The sequence below is a fragment of the Bradysia coprophila genome, unplaced genomic scaffold, assembly GCF_014529535.1.
Source record: "Bradysia coprophila strain Holo2 unplaced genomic scaffold, BU_Bcop_v1 contig_350, whole genome shotgun sequence".
NCBI classification, from domain to species: Eukaryota; Metazoa; Arthropoda; class Insecta; order Diptera; family Sciaridae; genus Bradysia; species Bradysia coprophila.
The window spans coordinates 12,527,846-12,544,127 of NW_023503608.1; the positions used below are offsets into that span (position 1 = coordinate 12,527,846).

Consider the following 16,282-nt stretch of genomic DNA (forward strand, 5'->3'; position numbering starts at 1 on the left):
CAATTGACTTGTTTGTAGTAGTGACAGCTAGCGAATTGGGAAATGCCTTTTATCCTGACTGCCCTCTACGGGATGCGAAGCCTGAATGGTTTTTGAAGAAATTGTTGTCATTTCAACAAGTCAGCTCGGTGAGCAATGTGCAGAGTAAAGTCGCAGAGTTTAAGCGGACATGGAGCGTAATAAAACTGGTCGTTGAATCGTAAAATACCTGTTCAATTGGATAATGAATATAAGTCGACATGTCATAGAATTTTTATTTATTCTCGTTTAATATCTTTTTATACAAACTGTATCTCCAGTGCAAGAACTGGAGCAATCTTCACACAAGCCCATGCCATCTTCTTTGCAAAACATGAACACAACTTGAAACATTTTTGTCTTGTCCATATCCTTGCCATCAAAACTCAAAATACTGGCACGTTTACCTTTTGGAGTTATTTCGCAAGAGACACGGCCAATCATGTTGCCGATAAAACGCAGCCCGAAAATCTTCTCGCACCCAAGTTGCTTCAGCTTTTCGTATAATTCAGCGACGAACTCTGGAGGAGGCTTTTGTGTGCCTAATTCCATTCTGGAGGCGAGGAATTCATAAGCCTTTAGTTCTGCATTGTCATCAAATCCCCATGTTTGTGGGATGACGTAAGGCACGTCAGCATCCTCGCGAACGACGTCGAGTGTCTCGTCCTCACTAGGTATAACTTTGCCCCCTAAAGGCAACATAATTATTTTTTCAACTATGTTTGAAAAAAGTAAACTAAATACCATTAAGTTTCCATGGCGTAGCAACACTAACGCGGTGGTCCTTTTTCAACACTTCCACGAGGATTTCATTATGTTCGATATCAAAGTGTCGATGGCATAGAATTAATCCATAGTCTCGGTTAACACCGTGCTTGTGGAAGATTGGGCCAAGTTGGTCTATCAGCAGGTAAATTTTCCTCTCGACAAAGTTATCGATAGCCGAACCCAATTCTGGGATTGTTTTGAAAAAATCGTGTGAATAATAGTTTTCAAGTAACAATGCCATTTCTAAAGTATTAGACAGAATCACTTCTATTTGAAAAAGTATGTGTTTTTGTGTAACCTTGTTCAAAACGAACAGTTTGCAAAATAACAGAGCATAGAAAAAATTGAAAAAAAGAAACGCAGATAACAGACAATTAATCCCTTCTACACAAGATTTGGCTGCTTTAGGTGTATGTGTAGCTTCGATACATGTACCATCAGTGTAACTACGCAGGAAAGCGGATCATCCCAGGTGAAAAAAATCTTTTGTTATTATGTTCTGTGTAGTCATCTGTTATCGACAGCGATGACAAAAATAAGCGATTGCGTTTTAACTAGTACTTTCTTACATAGCAAAATGTATGTTTAGTGAAAGATTATCAAACACCAGGTAATTGTATAAAAAAAGAAGTAACAGATTTAATTGTTACAGGGTGATACGCTTGCAGCGTTCGAAAAACTTATGCTAATTTTCAAAAGCAACATTAACAACAGCTAAAAGTGCTAAAAATGGAACGGTGTATGCTTGAAATATTCCGCTAAGGGATAAAATGACGAATCAGTGGATTCGAAAAAAGTGAAAGTAGTTGACATAACGAATGGGGTAGCATCTCTGAAGTGGAATTGGGCAGGACTCATCGTGAGAGTGACGAATAAACCATGGACTAAAAACATAATGAAGACTACAGACGACACGACCAATGGAGAGAATGGAAAGCGTAGATATCGAAAGGCTATACAAGATTAAAATTAAATCAGGCAAATTAGATTAAAATGTCGTTCAACGGTCATCAACAAATATTTTAAATTGACTAATACACTCATCTCGGTAAAGTGAAAACCGCTGTATTTTTGTTTTTACTTGAGTTTGTCAATGAAGCCAGTAAACAAATCTGTTGTGAAGAAACACTGAATTCGATGAGCAGCATTGATCGTTTACAATCTAGGATGTCGAGTGTTGAGTTGACGTTTTCACTGAAATTGAATTATCCTGTTAACCAGTAGGTCAATTTAATTTGTTAATCCTTTTGTTGCAATTACTATTCGTTTGCGAAGAACGCTTACGTGTAGAATCCTTCAATTCGGGGTAAATTTTATTGAATTGTGAAAGCTCCGATTTTGTTGCTAAATCGTATGAAAATTGTTAATCTAGGATGTTGAATGGTCGGCTCGGGTAGTAAATTGGCTTAAAAGGGTTTGGTATAGAGCGGGAATACTAAATGTAAGACCTTTCAGCTGATTTTCGTGTTAGTTTCTTGCTTAATTGAAACTTATTTGTAATGGAAAATTGAAGTCTATTCAATAGATCATTTTCATGACCTTGTAAACGTCAGACACGATCCCAACTGTCAGACATGTCGAAAAATATCGAATGAATATCGATTTTCATATAAAAATCAGTAAATTGAACGCAGTTAACGTCAATTAATTGAGGTTAAGGACTACTTGACGAAAAATTAAGTGGGGTTACGTTGACAAGTACCGTATAATGAAAATGATCTTGATCTATAAACATAATTTTATACGAATTTCTGTCAATTTGGTTTTCCTGCTCCACCCTTACTTACTTACTTAGGCGGGCACTAAAACCTACCATTGGTTTTGGCCTCTTCCAGCAATCTTCTCCAGTCGGACCTATTCCGCGCCAACGTTCTCCAGTCGCTCACTCTTAGTACTTTTAGATCAGACTCAATTGAATCTTTCCGTCTCGCTCTTGGTCTTCCTGGTCTGCGTCTTCCATCGGGATTTGTATTTAGCAGTTTCAGTGGTACACGTTCCTCGTTCATTCTTTGTACATGACCGAGCCATCTTAATCGATTGATTTTGATGAATTTGACTGCTCCACGCACATCCTTGTATTTTCAAAAAAATCACATAACATAAAATGTGTTGATATAAGCAAGACTGTATACTTTGGGGAGGTCACGCAGATCGCCATTTTATTAGATACGCGGGAACACACCTTTTCCATACAAACAGATTCACCAAAATTGAATTTGTATGACGTTCTGAATTTTTTGTATGAAACGTGGTGTGTAATCCGCGTATCTGCATCTGCGTGACCTCCCCAATGTACAGCCTTGGATATAAGCACATATACGTTCTTTGTAAGGAGTTATTGGTCGAAGAAAATGTACTGTTTCTGTTTAATACTATACATTACAATTTATTGATATTTGTTCCTATACTTTTTCATCTTTTTTTTTTCGTACTGGGCTTATTATGAACTGATAACAGTCTTGGTTTATTGGTGCACCGCATCGAATGATTCTATTTATAAGTTGTCTGTACGAGTTGTGAAGCGCTCAACACACTTAAAATAAGCATGGTTATGATTATATGCGTACCCAGGCCCGTGACTCGATAGGGGAGTCCAAGAATTTTTTAGACCTATAAAACTGAAAGTATGTTGACTATACGCTAATTTTTGTAGGTAGTCTTATATGTTTGTCATAAAAATTGTTCTTTTCAACAAAATTTCCTATGTGAAGTTGCGCAGTAATCTAGTACCGTTCTACAATCATCGTAGTTAAACTGTTTTGTGTTCTTCAGCCTAAAACTGCCAGTTTTATTCATTTCACATCGTGCCACATGTTTGAACAGAAGAAATGCAAAGTGCAGTGACTTCAAAGGGAGTCGTTGCTCTTATTTAATGAGACACATGTAGAGCGAATAAAATGAATGGAACAAACAATATCACAAAAATGATAAATTTTAAATTATGGTCGGTATATATCACATCGAATTAAAACTACAGATTTATGTAGACTTTACGGCCAGCCAAACATACGATACTATTACAAAATCCCGACTCGACTGACCCTTTAAAGAAAAGTTGATCTGCAAATGACACTTGGCCATAGTATGCGATCGGGTGTCGCCTAAAGGAAAGGGTCGAAAGCTTTTTTATATGGACGTAGGGTCCATAAAAAATTTCTGTGTCGAGCGCCTAATGTGCCAACAGGTAGCGTACGCCCCTGTGTGCATGGCAGCTGGCGCAAAAGTTTGACTGATTTTTTTGATAATTTCATTTTAAATAAAAAATTTCGTAAGTAGTGACGTTTGTTAACTGTGTGTTTGACGACTCATAACTAACATAAAATAACTCAGAATTTAAATATCAAAACTTTGCATCAATAGCGAAGTGTTTAAAAGTAGTAAATAAATCACACCACCTTGTGCAAGGTAGTACGGAGTACGGAGTTTCGCAATTAAATCCAAGGTTCTGAAAAAACTGGTTATTAAGACCAATGTCGATCAAATAAGGAAGTCTTGTCATACACAACAGAATAAAATGTGTGGTGTTTGAAGCAAATGTCGAAGCAGAGGCTTTTCTAACTCATATTTAAAACAAAAACTTGCATAGAAGCTCGGTTCATATGTTTTGAGAACATCACAATATTTTGTGAAATTCAAGTGAAACTCATTAGCTACTGTAGAAAAAGTTGTCATTAGTATGACAGTACCTCCCCACTATATAGACCTCGGTCAACAACCTTTTTTTAACCTTTGGTTAAGACACCTACGAAGGCGACACCAGATTCTGTAAATGCAGACTGTGTGAAAATACTTGACGTGAAATTCAGTTTGAAGAAAATATTTTTTTAGATATGCAACCAAACTGAACATGACTTCAAATTTTTCAAAATATCGGTGTCACTGCCTTAGTGATAAACTCATCGTGTTCTTTTTTGAGTGATGAATTTCACTCAATGAGCTGTCGATTTTTTTATGTTTTCTGTCACTTTTCTTGAAGAAAAGATGATGTAGCTGAGTATAAACTCATGTGTGTCCTTTCCTGCCTGTCCTTTCAGAACCTTGACTGAATCCACATATTTAGTGCGCCGAAAAAAATGAATTGCTGCTTAAAACATAAAATGCACCATGGATCTGATGGTTATATATGGCATTACCTCCTCCCATTACATTGACCCTAATTACATATCAATCGTTTGACAGACGATGTGTCAAGCAGATATTGGTCAAAGCAACGCACTTCATGAGTGGTACTCTAAGTAGGGTACTGAAACTAGACACCTAGACAGTGTGTCCCACAACTGTAAAACACTTTAAACATATTTTCATGTAAAATAGAGTACTTACGGAAGCTGACCAATATGATCAGTGATCACCTTTACTTGAAGTGCGTTGGTCAAAGTGAAAATGTATGAAATATTGATAATATAGTAGACGATTATACACAGCTGTGGCATCGGCATATCTTTAATACATTGTATGCATTTATTTTCACGAATCTTAGTGCATTTAATGTTAGATGAAAAGTTACCGTGGATTTCAACTTCGCTTGTATACCATCCATGTCATATCATTAACCGGCTTAACTATGATCACCAATTCACAACATTTCCGCTGTTTCATTTGTTTTTCTGGGATAATTCTCACAACCAAGGCTATATACTTTGAGGAGGTCACGCAGATCGCCATTTTATTAGATACGCGGGAACACACCACTTCTGATGATTTTACATGTAAAAAATTTTACCACATCATCAAGACGACGAGAATCATCAGAGTAGGTGAATTTTTGTATGAAATCGGCCATTTTATCATCAACTGTGGTGTGTAACCCGCGTATCTGTATCTGCGTGACCTCCCCAAAGTATACAGCCTTGCTCACAACCACATAGTCCATTTTCGAACTTAACCTCAGGAATGTAGCCATTTGAGAAATTACATTTTGCCCGTCACATTGGTAAGAACGGTAGAGCACTCGACTGACAATCGAGAGGTCACCGGATCGTATCCCAGTGGGGACAGGAGTCGAATCAAGGGCAATTTGTAATTTTTTATTTTGTACTAAATTTAAATTCATGTTTCACAGATTGTATTCACGCTTGAAAGCAATTTAGTATTCGGTGTAATTGTGGCAAACAATGTCAGACATTGATTGGTCAGAAATGTAATTTCACGCATGTAAAAAAGAAAATTCGTCCAAATTGACTCAAGATATGACAAAGAAAATCTGCTACCCACATTTATCGTTTTTCATAACAGGAATTTTTATATAAGCCACTCAGGAAGGCGACTGACACCCAAATTCGACCAATTCAGAGGATTTTTTCCATATTAAACTTTTAGTATACATAACGTTCCCTTCGTAGACGATGGAGGAGCTACTAGAAAATTTGGGTTCGAACGCCTTTCTGATCAACTGAGAGGTCTTTACCTGTTCTTTCATAACCTTAATTTTAATCAGGACTAACTGCAGGTAAGGCGTACAGTCAAGTGCTCGAAAGATGGATGACTGGCAGAAAAACATAATTAATAATATGTTTGCAAGGCTTATCTCTGATACAAATTGTGACGAAATCTTTCTGTCCAAGTTTCTAACGGAAAACACCATTACAGATCATGAGTATAATCGCCTTGTAAGTTAATCTCGTGAAAACCATAATTTCAAACTTTGAAGATGTTGATTTTAAGCGATATTTTGAGATAATGGAACTGATACATGTTTTCAGGTACGCCTACCACACCAAGCCCATCTAGGTGCGCCTTCACAAAATTCTGAGTTTTACAAGATCATCAGAACAAGGGTGGGAGCGTTCAGGCAGCTGTTTTTATATCTAAAAGAGACAAACCAATCCGGATTGGCTGATCTACTCTCAGAATTAACACGGAAGAACTACCCTGAAAAGTATAACTATTTGGTTAATAACGGCCAAGATGAGCAATTAGGTGGTGAGTTGACTCAGATGTTAGATTCATAAAATTTATAAATGCCTATTTCAGCAACTTCCTTGTCAATTAACTGTGACGGAAATAGACTAAGCTCATGTGTTCAACCATCACCAGTAGATGAGGAGAACAGAATTCGCAACCATTACAAATTTTCAGGGAACGGAAAAAGATTTATTCTGCCAATCAACATTGTTCACTTCAAGAATGCAATACACAACCGTGAAAATGCTAGAATTGACATGAGCAACATTAAGAGTGTCTTTCCGAAATTGGGTTATGAGGTGTTTCCGGAAGACGTTGACGAAAAGCTTTACTACTCGAGAGAGGACATATTGCTTCAAATTAACGATTTCAAAGACGCGTGTCGGCTCTTTAAAGCCGAGTCTTGTATTTTATTCATTGGAAGTCACGGCATGGAAGACAAAATATACTCATCTGAAGGGAATTTTGTACGAATCAACAAGCACATCGTGCAACAGTTTTACCATGAGAATTTTCCATGCATGAAAGGCAAACCAAAAATCATTATTATCCAAGCATGTCGAAATTTCGAGGATGGTGATGCGTACTTCACGTTAGCAGACAACGATGATGATTCTTCTACGAAATCGGAAGGCGTAGAGGAAAATGATCAAATCAAGGAGGGAGCCATTTCTGACACAGTTATAATACACTCTCAGGTTCCTGGGCTGCCATCCTCCAGAAATGATCAAGTTGGTTCGTGGCTGGTTCACTATATTACAAAAGTGTTTGAAGAGAAAGCTGAAAATACTTCTGTGATGAACATGCTCAGAGAGGTATATTTTAACACATTTAATTGAAGGTTCCGGGAAACATAACCACACATCTGCTTTATTGATTTATTATCGTAAGTAAGTTAAATACTCGAATAATCAAAACGGGACATCCTTCGCTTTAAGTAGTAAGACCACATATAGAACAAGAAAACTCAGGATCACATTTTGTGTCTTTGAATTTTGTGCTTAAACTTATTTATATTAACAAAAGTTAATGAATTTTGATTAAATGTGTGGTTATGTTAACCGCAACTCCACCTTAACATTAACTTTAGATACAGTAAAAAGATACGAGAAACTTAATACCAGAACCTGTAAATAATGTCAACTTTTATTCCCAGGTACGTGACAAATTGAACGAGCACAATAGAAACCCTGCTGGACAGATACCGGAAATAAGGGATTTAGGTTATAAAGATTTTCGATTGCCATGCCAAAATCTAACAAAATAAAATGAAAGCCACATGCTCTACTTAATTATATGGAAGTTGCCAATTTTCCTAAATAAAAAATTGTTCTGCAGTATGTCTTTTTAGCTTCATTGTCATTACCACAATTACCACAGCACTGCTTCTAGGGAGCATTTCTGTGCCATTACAGAAAGCAGACGCCACGAATAGTCAAAAAATTAGGCTAAGTTCGAAGATGGGCATATCTGAGTCGGTGCTTCTTGAGATACACCCGCAAGGTTTTTTCGAATATATCTACAAAGCAACCAATGTTTACAAACGATATGTATTAACACAGCACTGCTACTAGCATGAACACTGAATTGACAAGTGTCAAATTTGGAGGCTTTAAGGATACGAGCTGCCGCTTAGGATTGTTTGTATTGTATGTTTTAACTCATACAACGAAAACAATAGTCATCTATCTGTATAACAGAAACGCAGTGCCTACTGTGATTTCATCAGCCTCCGAAAATTTTCTATGTTCATGCTAGTATCAGTGCTGTGGTATTAACAATACAAATCAAAGAAGACGATTTTTTAGTAAAAGATCGGACAGTAGGGCCATTGATGGAAAAAGTGTGTAAACTAGTGAAACTCGTTCCCAGGATGTCTTTGCGTTTCTATAGAAATCCGATGTAAAATTTAGAAGCTGAGCAATTTTCTTTACAAATTGGAAACTCAAACTTCATCAGCGGTTAGAACATTAGAAGTTTAAAGCTACTGTGACCAAAATAAATGACGTTATGACGTCACAGGCGGGAATAGTTTGTTCCAAATAACTGAAAACGCGAACTTTGACAACCCGAACCACGACGATTTCATCCATAGACGACATAACATTTGCTTTTTGCTGAAATTTTGAGGCGTCGTATACTTATAGTGACAGCTTTCAAAAAATGTTACGTGTTGAAGCTGCTTCGCGCTAATTTCGACAGTTATTATAACTTGCCTTGGGATACTTGTCAAAATATCTCTTTCTCTTCCATCATAACATTCTATAGATCGAAAGTCAAATAAAGGGCCTATAGAGATGAGCAGTTGACTTTATCAAAATTAACACAAAGAATTTCAAGCACGAGTAGTTTCGACGCATTTTGAGTTTTCATATTTTCATATTCAACCAACTGAAATTGAAGTTTTATGTTTACCGATCTTACTTATGAAATAAAATTAAATTTATGTATGCAATTTCGCGGGTTGTAGGGCGACAATCAAAAGTGTCTAAAAAATACTGTCGACAACAGATGCGTATACAGCTTTTCATCCTGAGGGAATAAATTACGAGAAAAATTCTGAAATTTATGCCAAAGACATAAAAAATACTACGCATAATTCGAGGAAAATGTAAAAAATTCAAATCGTGTGATTGCCTTTGGGGCTGCCGCGTTGAGATCAGTTCCGAATACTCGACGATTTTTTCCAATCCTATTGAGTGTTCGAATTAAATCAAAAATAATTAAATCTAAAATATAAGTTACATATTTTCTGCAATAACTCATCACTATATAGCCCTATACATATATGTTTAGTAAATTGTTTACAGGCTGATTCTGGACATCTCTCGTTGCATCATCGAAAACATTCTCTAAAAGATCAATTCGTCCAACTGTGTTGGATTCCAAATAACTTCTCGAACGATTATTTTCGTCATGAAACAGCATATGCTCTTGAACAACGCACTTCAAGCAAAAGTGCTTCGAGTGACATGACAGCTGCCAAATAGAGTACTATTTTCTATGAAAAATGTTTACATATTTTTTTATAGTGCCAGAATTGGTTCGGTACACTTTCCCGTTTCAGTACTGTATTTAGAGTACCACTCATGCTTGAAATTCGTTGGCTGGAAGGTAATAATGAGCTCCATGATATGTAAATGCAAATTCGACGGATGTCGATTAGTTTTATCGGAATAGGTTGAATTGATAACTTTATTCGAAATCAATTTTTATTAACGTGTTCCGATATGAATTGGGGTCAGTGGACGACAACCTAGAATATTGCAGGTACTTCATCAGATCAACAATATGTAAGTTATGTGTACATAATAATTAATTGTCCGTAGTATTGCTAAGTTAACAATCGAAAATTTGAACAGTTGTTTCCTTAATGCGATATTCGAAGAAATTGAGAAATGGATTCGTCATTCAGCATTCAACATTCAGTATCTTCACAACAATCCGACTCGTTGACTAATTGCTAATTTTCGCTAATATTTAAAGAATGAATTTATTTCAATACCTTACTGGGCTGTTTACCCTTCTTTTAGCAGAGTTTGCAAGTGCAAGTAAGATCAACACAACATACTTAATAATTTAGCTGAAATGATTTTTCTTACCTTCGTGCCATTAAGGAAGGATTGCTCCATGTGCCATTCACTGTGATAGTGATTCATATACAGACTTGGAGAACTGTCGATGCGTTCCAGTGAACTTGGCGTAAGCAGCACTGATTCGATTAATTTTTTAACCTCATTTTCAGATTATGAATTTGTAATTTATAATAAAGTTTTGATCGACACAAAAACATCTCTGAATTGATTCTATTCCGCCAAATTAACTAAGGCTCGGAACAGGTCGACCAAACCTGACCTGTGACCTGAAATTGGCTTATCTAATCAGGTCAGGTCAGGTCAGGTTGCTTCGCAAAAAATGACCTGACCTGACCTGACCTGACCTGATTTTTGAAATAACTGAAATGACCTGGTCAACCTGAATGACCTGATCGTAAATTCGTAATTTTCACTATAAAACAGTAATTTATCGACATTCCCGACCTCTTTACTGACCCACAAAAAAGATTTCTCTAGATTTGTAATGTGAGTTCTAAATCTTATGTAAAATTTGAGCAATCAATCTTTGACCATAATTGTTGAATGAAATTGTGAAAGAACAACCGAAATCAAAACAGGAAAAGAAGGCTCAGCTATGTATTCAAGAAAATTAAAGCGTGAGTTTGCTAATGTGTAAAGATTAGTCAGATGTTAAAGAACTAAGCTTTTAAATCTTTGTAGCAGGACTTGACGCTCATCAACGCTGAGATTGTTTTTTCCTGCAGTGATGCACAAGTGGGCGTCACGATGTGCACTCCCTTAGTGAAATCTTGTTCCAGACCCAAATTGAATTGGGAGGAAATCTCTTGCAATCGCACTTAATCCAGAAAGTCTCTTTGATTTCACTTCCAAAATTCGATCTGATCGACTTCTTCGTGAAATAATGGCCGATTGATGTATTTGTTGAATTCAGTTGATGCTTTGGTGGTTTTCGATCGTTTGAGCATGAGTGCTTTCGGAGGTCATCGTCCTTGCCATCCATATTCTCTGCATTGGTGGAAGGGTGTTTTATCTTTCGTGGCAGGTCAGAAGCTGAAACTGCTTCAGGTGCTGGTGCTGACGTCTCGTAGTTTTTGATGAAATAGTTCATTAAGCTACAAACGTAAATGACACGTTTTATAATCCCTCGATGTTACATCGAGGGATAGAATTTATTGTTCAAGGTGTTATAACCTATCACAATGAGATTTATTGAAAAGAGACAACATCTACAATTGAAACTAGCTTATAGCAATATAGCATACGTTTAGTAGATCATTTTGCGGCAAAAATTGAAACCAGATGTCTTACATGCAGCTTTTATAATATAGTGAAAAAGCTGAACTGCACGTTCTGCATATTTATTCTTCAGGTCATTCAGGTTGACCAGGTCAATTCAGGTTTTTTCAAAATCAGGTTTTCAGGTTTTCAGGTCAATCAGGTCAGGTCAAAATTTAAAAGATCAGGTTTCAGGTCAAATCAGGTTCAGGTGACCTGACTCAGGTTTCAGGTCGACCTGACCTGATTCCGATCCTTATAACATTCAACTTTCATTCCAAAATTGTTATTGTATTGGGCGCGTATGTGGGGATCAAGACGTTGAGGTGAGTGCATTAATATCCATTAGCGACACACAATGGAGTTCTACGAAATCATCTCACGGCGTCCGAGAAATAACTATGGGTAATAGGGCAATTAAAATTATTGTATTCCATGCAACATCACGGAAACGTGTCAAACGGTTTGTAGGAGTGGTAGTCCCTCAATTCTTGAATCTCTTAAAGCTTGTGAAACAGACCTTCTGGTAAAGCATGGTATACGTCATAGATACTGTACTATTGCAGTAATATATAACGTTTCTCAACAATTTTCTTTTTAATCTGTTGATCGGTATCTTGGAATTTGCTCCCGTCACCTAGTAATTTTTACTTAAGAAATGTGTGTTACCGTTCAACTGTAAAACTGTGTCACTAAAACAAATACAGGCAACGCACTTCAACCAAAAGTGATCATAGTCGACAGCTGCTAAATAGAGTACTATTTTGTATAAAATGGTTTTTTACAGTTGTTGTGTAGACATCACCCCTTTAAGAAGGTATAAATGTGCGACTTTCAGCATCTGTTGCTCTGCAACCAAAATGGCCGAGAGCAATAATTCTTGTATGGTTGATCTTAGAATTTGACCCTCTACCGATTCCAGTTTCAAACACTGGTCCAGCAACTTCCGCGGTCCACTCGACGATATTCCTATTTCTCAGAAAAGGCTCAGCGGTTGCGCCTGCAACATGTGCCGTTGAATAGTACACGCCTCCCCTAACTCAGCTATGAAAAAAACCGAGATAGAAACCGACATGCTTATTTAAAATTCGTTCAGCCCCACCGTGCACGTGATGAATTACGTGGTTTGTGTTTGTACACTTAACGACTCGATGGAGCTAGCGAAAGAACTACCCACCTGGCCAAAAAATGAAGATTCTGTCCACTAAAATTCCAGAGCACAGAGTGTTCACATTCTGTTTACAAAAGAAATTCCGGTGTACAGAGTGTTCACATTCTGTACACGGAAAAAGTCAGGCGTACAGAGTGTTCACATTCTGTGTACACAACTCAAAATGTGCACAGAAACCAAGAACATGTGAACAAATGATACACAGTTCGAGTACGGATGTGAACTATTTTGAGCACGAACTGTGAATTTTTCACAGTTTGTTAATATTTTGTGAACAGAAGTCGATTCTAATTTATCGTTTTACCCGACGCTACGACTACACCAGCCTTGGTGGTAGTGTTGCAGAAAATTGAATGGTTTTCGAGCAATTAAGTGCGACACCTGCGCTGGTATATTTAGTTCGAATAATTGCAATAGCGAATCTACACGGCATAAATGTTCCCATGATTGTTGAAAATGTAGACATTTGATCGTCCACCGAGCTTCATATTTGTAATTGGTGGTGCATTTTTCCACGAAGACTACTCAATAGACTAATGAAAAGCGTCCTCCTCAGATGTTTTCAATTCTATCAAAGTACTTTTAGTCTGTTGATTTTAAATCTTGTACTTCAATTTTTGTTCCATGCATTTTTCTATATAAAGGACCATATTATACCGAGAGCTTGTCAGTTTTGCTATCGTTATCGATAGCAGATGAATAACCGTATGTGACAGGTTAATGTTGTTAAAATAAAAATGGACATTATTGCCGTTTGTGAAAGGCAATCAAAGTAGTTTACTTATTGGTTATATCAAACACAAGTCAATAAAAGGAAATTCAAAATGTTTTTCAATTGCAATTTCGCCAAGAAATTAATACAAATTTGTTTCCTCCGGATTGCGTATAAGAGGCTAATTGGTTTCGTATTCGGCGCATTCCTATCATATTTGACCTTTTTTATAATGATTACACAGATGGACGTTTCTCTGACACTAGCAACTTGGCTCAGTTCAGCAATTTCTTTGTTTTTATGCTTCGGATTGGCATACAGCAAAAATGTTCAGTACGTTCAGCGATGAGATTGGAGTTTTAATATAATTGGTAATTGGAAAAAATTTCAGATGCGTAACGCTGTTAATGTTACCTCAAGTGTGCAGTAAACGGGGACGATCAATGCTAGTTGCTTATGTATTTTTAATAACACTATCAGGTCCGGCTGCGAATGTAATTGAAAATATCGGGGTACTAACAGCTAGTCTGTCTTGTGGTGAAGTATTGCAACTGCAAAATTTCCAGGTCTGTTTTCACATTTTTTCCCAAACCATTTCTGGCAGGAGCAACTGAAAACAGCATTTCGAGAAATTTTTCAAATGATGAAAGAACCGATGCTAACGATTAAAAGGGCAATCACCGACGTTATCAGTAAAATCAAGAGATCATTGCTAAAAGTTCGAAAAGTTTTCGTTAGGATCAAAGAACTTATAACCAAAATCGGTAATCTGAAACAGTTGTCGCGTTTGCTTTATCTCAAAAACATTTTATCCAGTTAGGAACATCAAGAAGGCATTCAATTTCTTGGGAAAAATTGTATTTATGTGCAATAAGAAAATGGGAAGTCCTTTTCAACGATGCATAGATGCATTGGAAAGAGGTGCAGCCGATTGTAGGTTTGTATAAAGAACATTGGTTCCCATATTGTTTCGTACGATTAAATATTTTTTTTAACCCTCGATCCATTCACCTTCTCCATTTTACGTCTTAACAATTAGCAAGGCTCTCGGCCCCCTGGACGTTGTGTGCAAAGTGACAGAATTGGTCCAACCGATTTGTTTCAATTTGAAAATTTTAGATTTAATGTGCGGGCTTGTGGATTTTGCTAGCGATTCTATCATTGACGTTGTCTTGAAAGGTATATTGGACTACAAATATGCATACAAAGGCATCCAATTTATAATTGTCATCTCTTAGATCTTGAGGAATTCATTGATAGAATCCATAAAATGTTTTACGTTTCGGTCACTTTCACTAAGCATTCATTCAACTTCAAAACCAATTCATCGAAGTCGTTGGCCACCATAAAAGAAGAAATTATTGCTGACATCAGGAAACAAGCGTCGCTCATTTACGTTTTCAGCTTTTGGATGGATATTATTTCCTGTCTGATGTTCCTGTGGACTATTTCGAAGTAGATTTTAGAGTAACAATATCGAATTCGTCACGTCAGCAACAACTTTGTATGTTTTACAGGGTTGTTAGGTACAAACGGAAATTTTTATCGAGAAACCGATACGACAACACATATTTGAGCAAACAGTTGAAAGCATTCGATGCGAAACGCAAAGATTTACAACTAGAAACTGCTCTGCCATTGAGGAGGAAAGAAAAACGGAAATACGTTGAGGTTGATTGGTGATGTGTTGTATCAGTGCTCACGTCAAACGTATTCTATTCTTTCAGCTGACCAGTCTCCAGCTTCTCAGAAAAGAAAGATTTCGAATAGCGAGACAGGGATTCTTCTTATTCACGTCAACTACGTATATGCTTTTGATCATTTTAACGGATTACAGCCTTTTCTGGTTGCTCAGTACAATAAGATATGCTGCAAGAGCTGATGATGACGTTGAACGTAATGCAGTCCTAAAGGCTAGGAAAATGTTAATAATTTTTTAATATTTCTTTTGCAAACTTCAGTACCGCCTTTCATGTCGGTTACTGTCGGTGGTAATGGAATTTTTGTGGAAATCGTTAAGGGAATCGTAGATGCTATGACGCCAGCTACAAGTAGCTATAAAATAGATGTAACCCCATGTCTTCCGTCGCCTTCGGTACCCAACACAGACCGATATGTACAAATTGGTACAAAGCTCCTTAATGTGACAGTTGTTCAAGTCATTAATGTCTTCATTTCAGTGTTTTTGATTGCAATGTCCTGGATTTTGCTGGTATTCGAACCCTATGCACTGAGGTTAAAATGAATCTTTGTTAAAGTAATGCAAACCATATTTTGCTCCTTATGTGTTAGACTGCGACAAATCATAATGAACCGAATGTATCCGGAAAAGGCAAACGAAAGGGCCGCCTGGCTTTGTAACCAGATAATCCGTAAACGGATTTCGTTCGCGAAGTTCGCTAGAAGAAAAGCACGGCAACAATTTCGAAACGATTCCGGAGCAAAGAATCTGTCCATTCTAAACTTTTTGAGAGTGAAATTGAATCGGTAAAATTTAGAGTTGTCTCACATATACTGGCATTGTACCCTTACTCGTGACAATTTTCAAGGTTCTGGATAGTTCGTAAGATACTGGGCGAAGATATGACATGTACGTTATGTGCCATCAACAGTAAAAAGTAAGTTCACCGTCACATCACTTAATTAAATCGAAATTAGATTAATCGAGACTGATTGTAGATTGAAGAAATGTGAATCGCTGAACTGTACAGTCAAGTACTGCGAAGAATGTATTTCTCTATTGAAAGGAACTTGTCCGATTTGTATGAATCCGGTTGAATATGGTGATTTGAGCGACATTTCGGAAGAACTGTAAATATTTTGATCCAATGAGTTCATGTCCCATAATCCAATATT

General features: G+C 37.0%; 3 protein-coding genes and 1 long non-coding RNA gene across 5 annotated transcripts; 3 read left to right on the top strand and 1 right to left on the bottom strand.

Moving 5' to 3' along the window:
• Positions 1 to 244: 244 nt before the first annotated feature.
• On the bottom strand, positions 245 to 1,113 carry LOC119079957. The gene is made up of 2 exons (XM_037188069.1): positions 763 to 1,113; positions 245 to 707 (listed from the first exon to the last, which is right to left on the bottom strand). The coding sequence occupies exons 1-2, from the start codon at positions 1,025 to 1,027 to the stop codon at positions 268 to 270; spliced, it is 705 nt and encodes a 234-aa protein (XP_037043964.1). The 5' UTR covers positions 1,028 to 1,113; the 3' UTR covers positions 245 to 267.
• Positions 1,114 to 5,698: 4,585 nt separating this feature from the next.
• Positions 5,699 to 8,022, top strand: LOC119079878 (caspase-2-like). Of its 2 annotated transcripts, none has more exons than XM_037187959.1 (4): positions 5,699 to 6,395; positions 6,489 to 6,708; positions 6,760 to 7,505; positions 7,847 to 8,022. In XM_037187959.1, exons 1-4 carry the CDS (start codon positions 6,264 to 6,266, stop codon positions 7,955 to 7,957), a joined length of 1,209 nt encoding a protein of 402 aa, XP_037043854.1. In that variant the 5' UTR covers positions 5,699 to 6,263; the 3' UTR covers positions 7,958 to 8,022. The 2 variants fall into 2 exon arrangements, with proteins under 2 accessions (XP_037043854.1, XP_037043855.1); XM_037187960.1 differs by having other exon boundaries at positions 6,489 to 6,705.
• Positions 8,023 to 10,097: 2,075 nt separating this feature from the next.
• On the top strand, positions 10,098 to 10,480 carry LOC119079877. The gene is made up of 2 exons (XR_005088246.1): positions 10,098 to 10,241; positions 10,308 to 10,480. It is a non-coding gene; the product is annotated as an uncharacterized LOC119079877 (long non-coding RNA).
• Positions 10,481 to 13,518: 3,038 nt separating this feature from the next.
• LOC119081073 (DC-STAMP domain-containing protein 2-like) lies at positions 13,519 to 16,241 on the top strand. Its single transcript, XM_037189814.1, has 13 exons — positions 13,519 to 13,759; positions 13,818 to 13,968; positions 14,031 to 14,190; positions 14,243 to 14,363; positions 14,466 to 14,605; positions 14,665 to 14,881; positions 14,944 to 15,097; positions 15,154 to 15,322; positions 15,388 to 15,552; positions 15,607 to 15,661; positions 15,719 to 15,913; positions 15,976 to 16,044; positions 16,106 to 16,241. The coding sequence occupies exons 1-13, from the start codon at positions 13,539 to 13,541 to the stop codon at positions 16,239 to 16,241; spliced, it is 1,953 nt and encodes a 650-aa protein (XP_037045709.1). The 5' UTR covers positions 13,519 to 13,538.
• Positions 16,242 to 16,282: the final 41 nt, after the last annotated feature.

What these genes read in the sequence shown, in the direction of transcription:
- LOC119079957 (XM_037188069.1), bottom strand. Translation starts at nt 1,027, where the DNA reads ATGGCATTGTTACTTGAAAACTATTATTCACACGATTTTTTCAAAACA. An exon ending in TACGCCATGGAAACTTAATG is followed by an intron (nt 708 to 762) that starts GTATTTAGTTTA and finishes TGTTGCCTTTAG; the next exon opens with GGGGCAAAGTTATACCTAGT.
- LOC119079878 (XM_037187959.1), top strand. Translation starts at nt 6,264, where the DNA reads ATGGATGACTGGCAGAAAAACATAATTAATAATATGTTTGCAAGGCTT. An exon ending in CCAAGATGAGCAATTAGGTG is followed by an intron (nt 6,709 to 6,759) that starts GTGAGTTGACTC and finishes TGCCTATTTCAG; the next exon opens with CAACTTCCTTGTCAATTAAC. An exon ending in TGATGAACATGCTCAGAGAG is followed by an intron (nt 7,506 to 7,846) that starts GTATATTTTAAC and finishes TTTTATTCCCAG; the next exon opens with GTACGTGACAAATTGAACGA.
- LOC119081073 (XM_037189814.1), top strand. Translation starts at nt 13,539, where the DNA reads ATGTTTTTCAATTGCAATTTCGCCAAGAAATTAATACAAATTTGTTTC. An exon ending in CTAGTCTGTCTTGTGGTGAA is followed by an intron (nt 13,969 to 14,030) that starts GTATTGCAACTG and finishes CATTTCTGGCAG; the next exon opens with GAGCAACTGAAAACAGCATT. An exon ending in CATTGACGTTGTCTTGAAAG is followed by an intron (nt 14,606 to 14,664) that starts GTATATTGGACT and finishes GTCATCTCTTAG; the next exon opens with ATCTTGAGGAATTCATTGAT.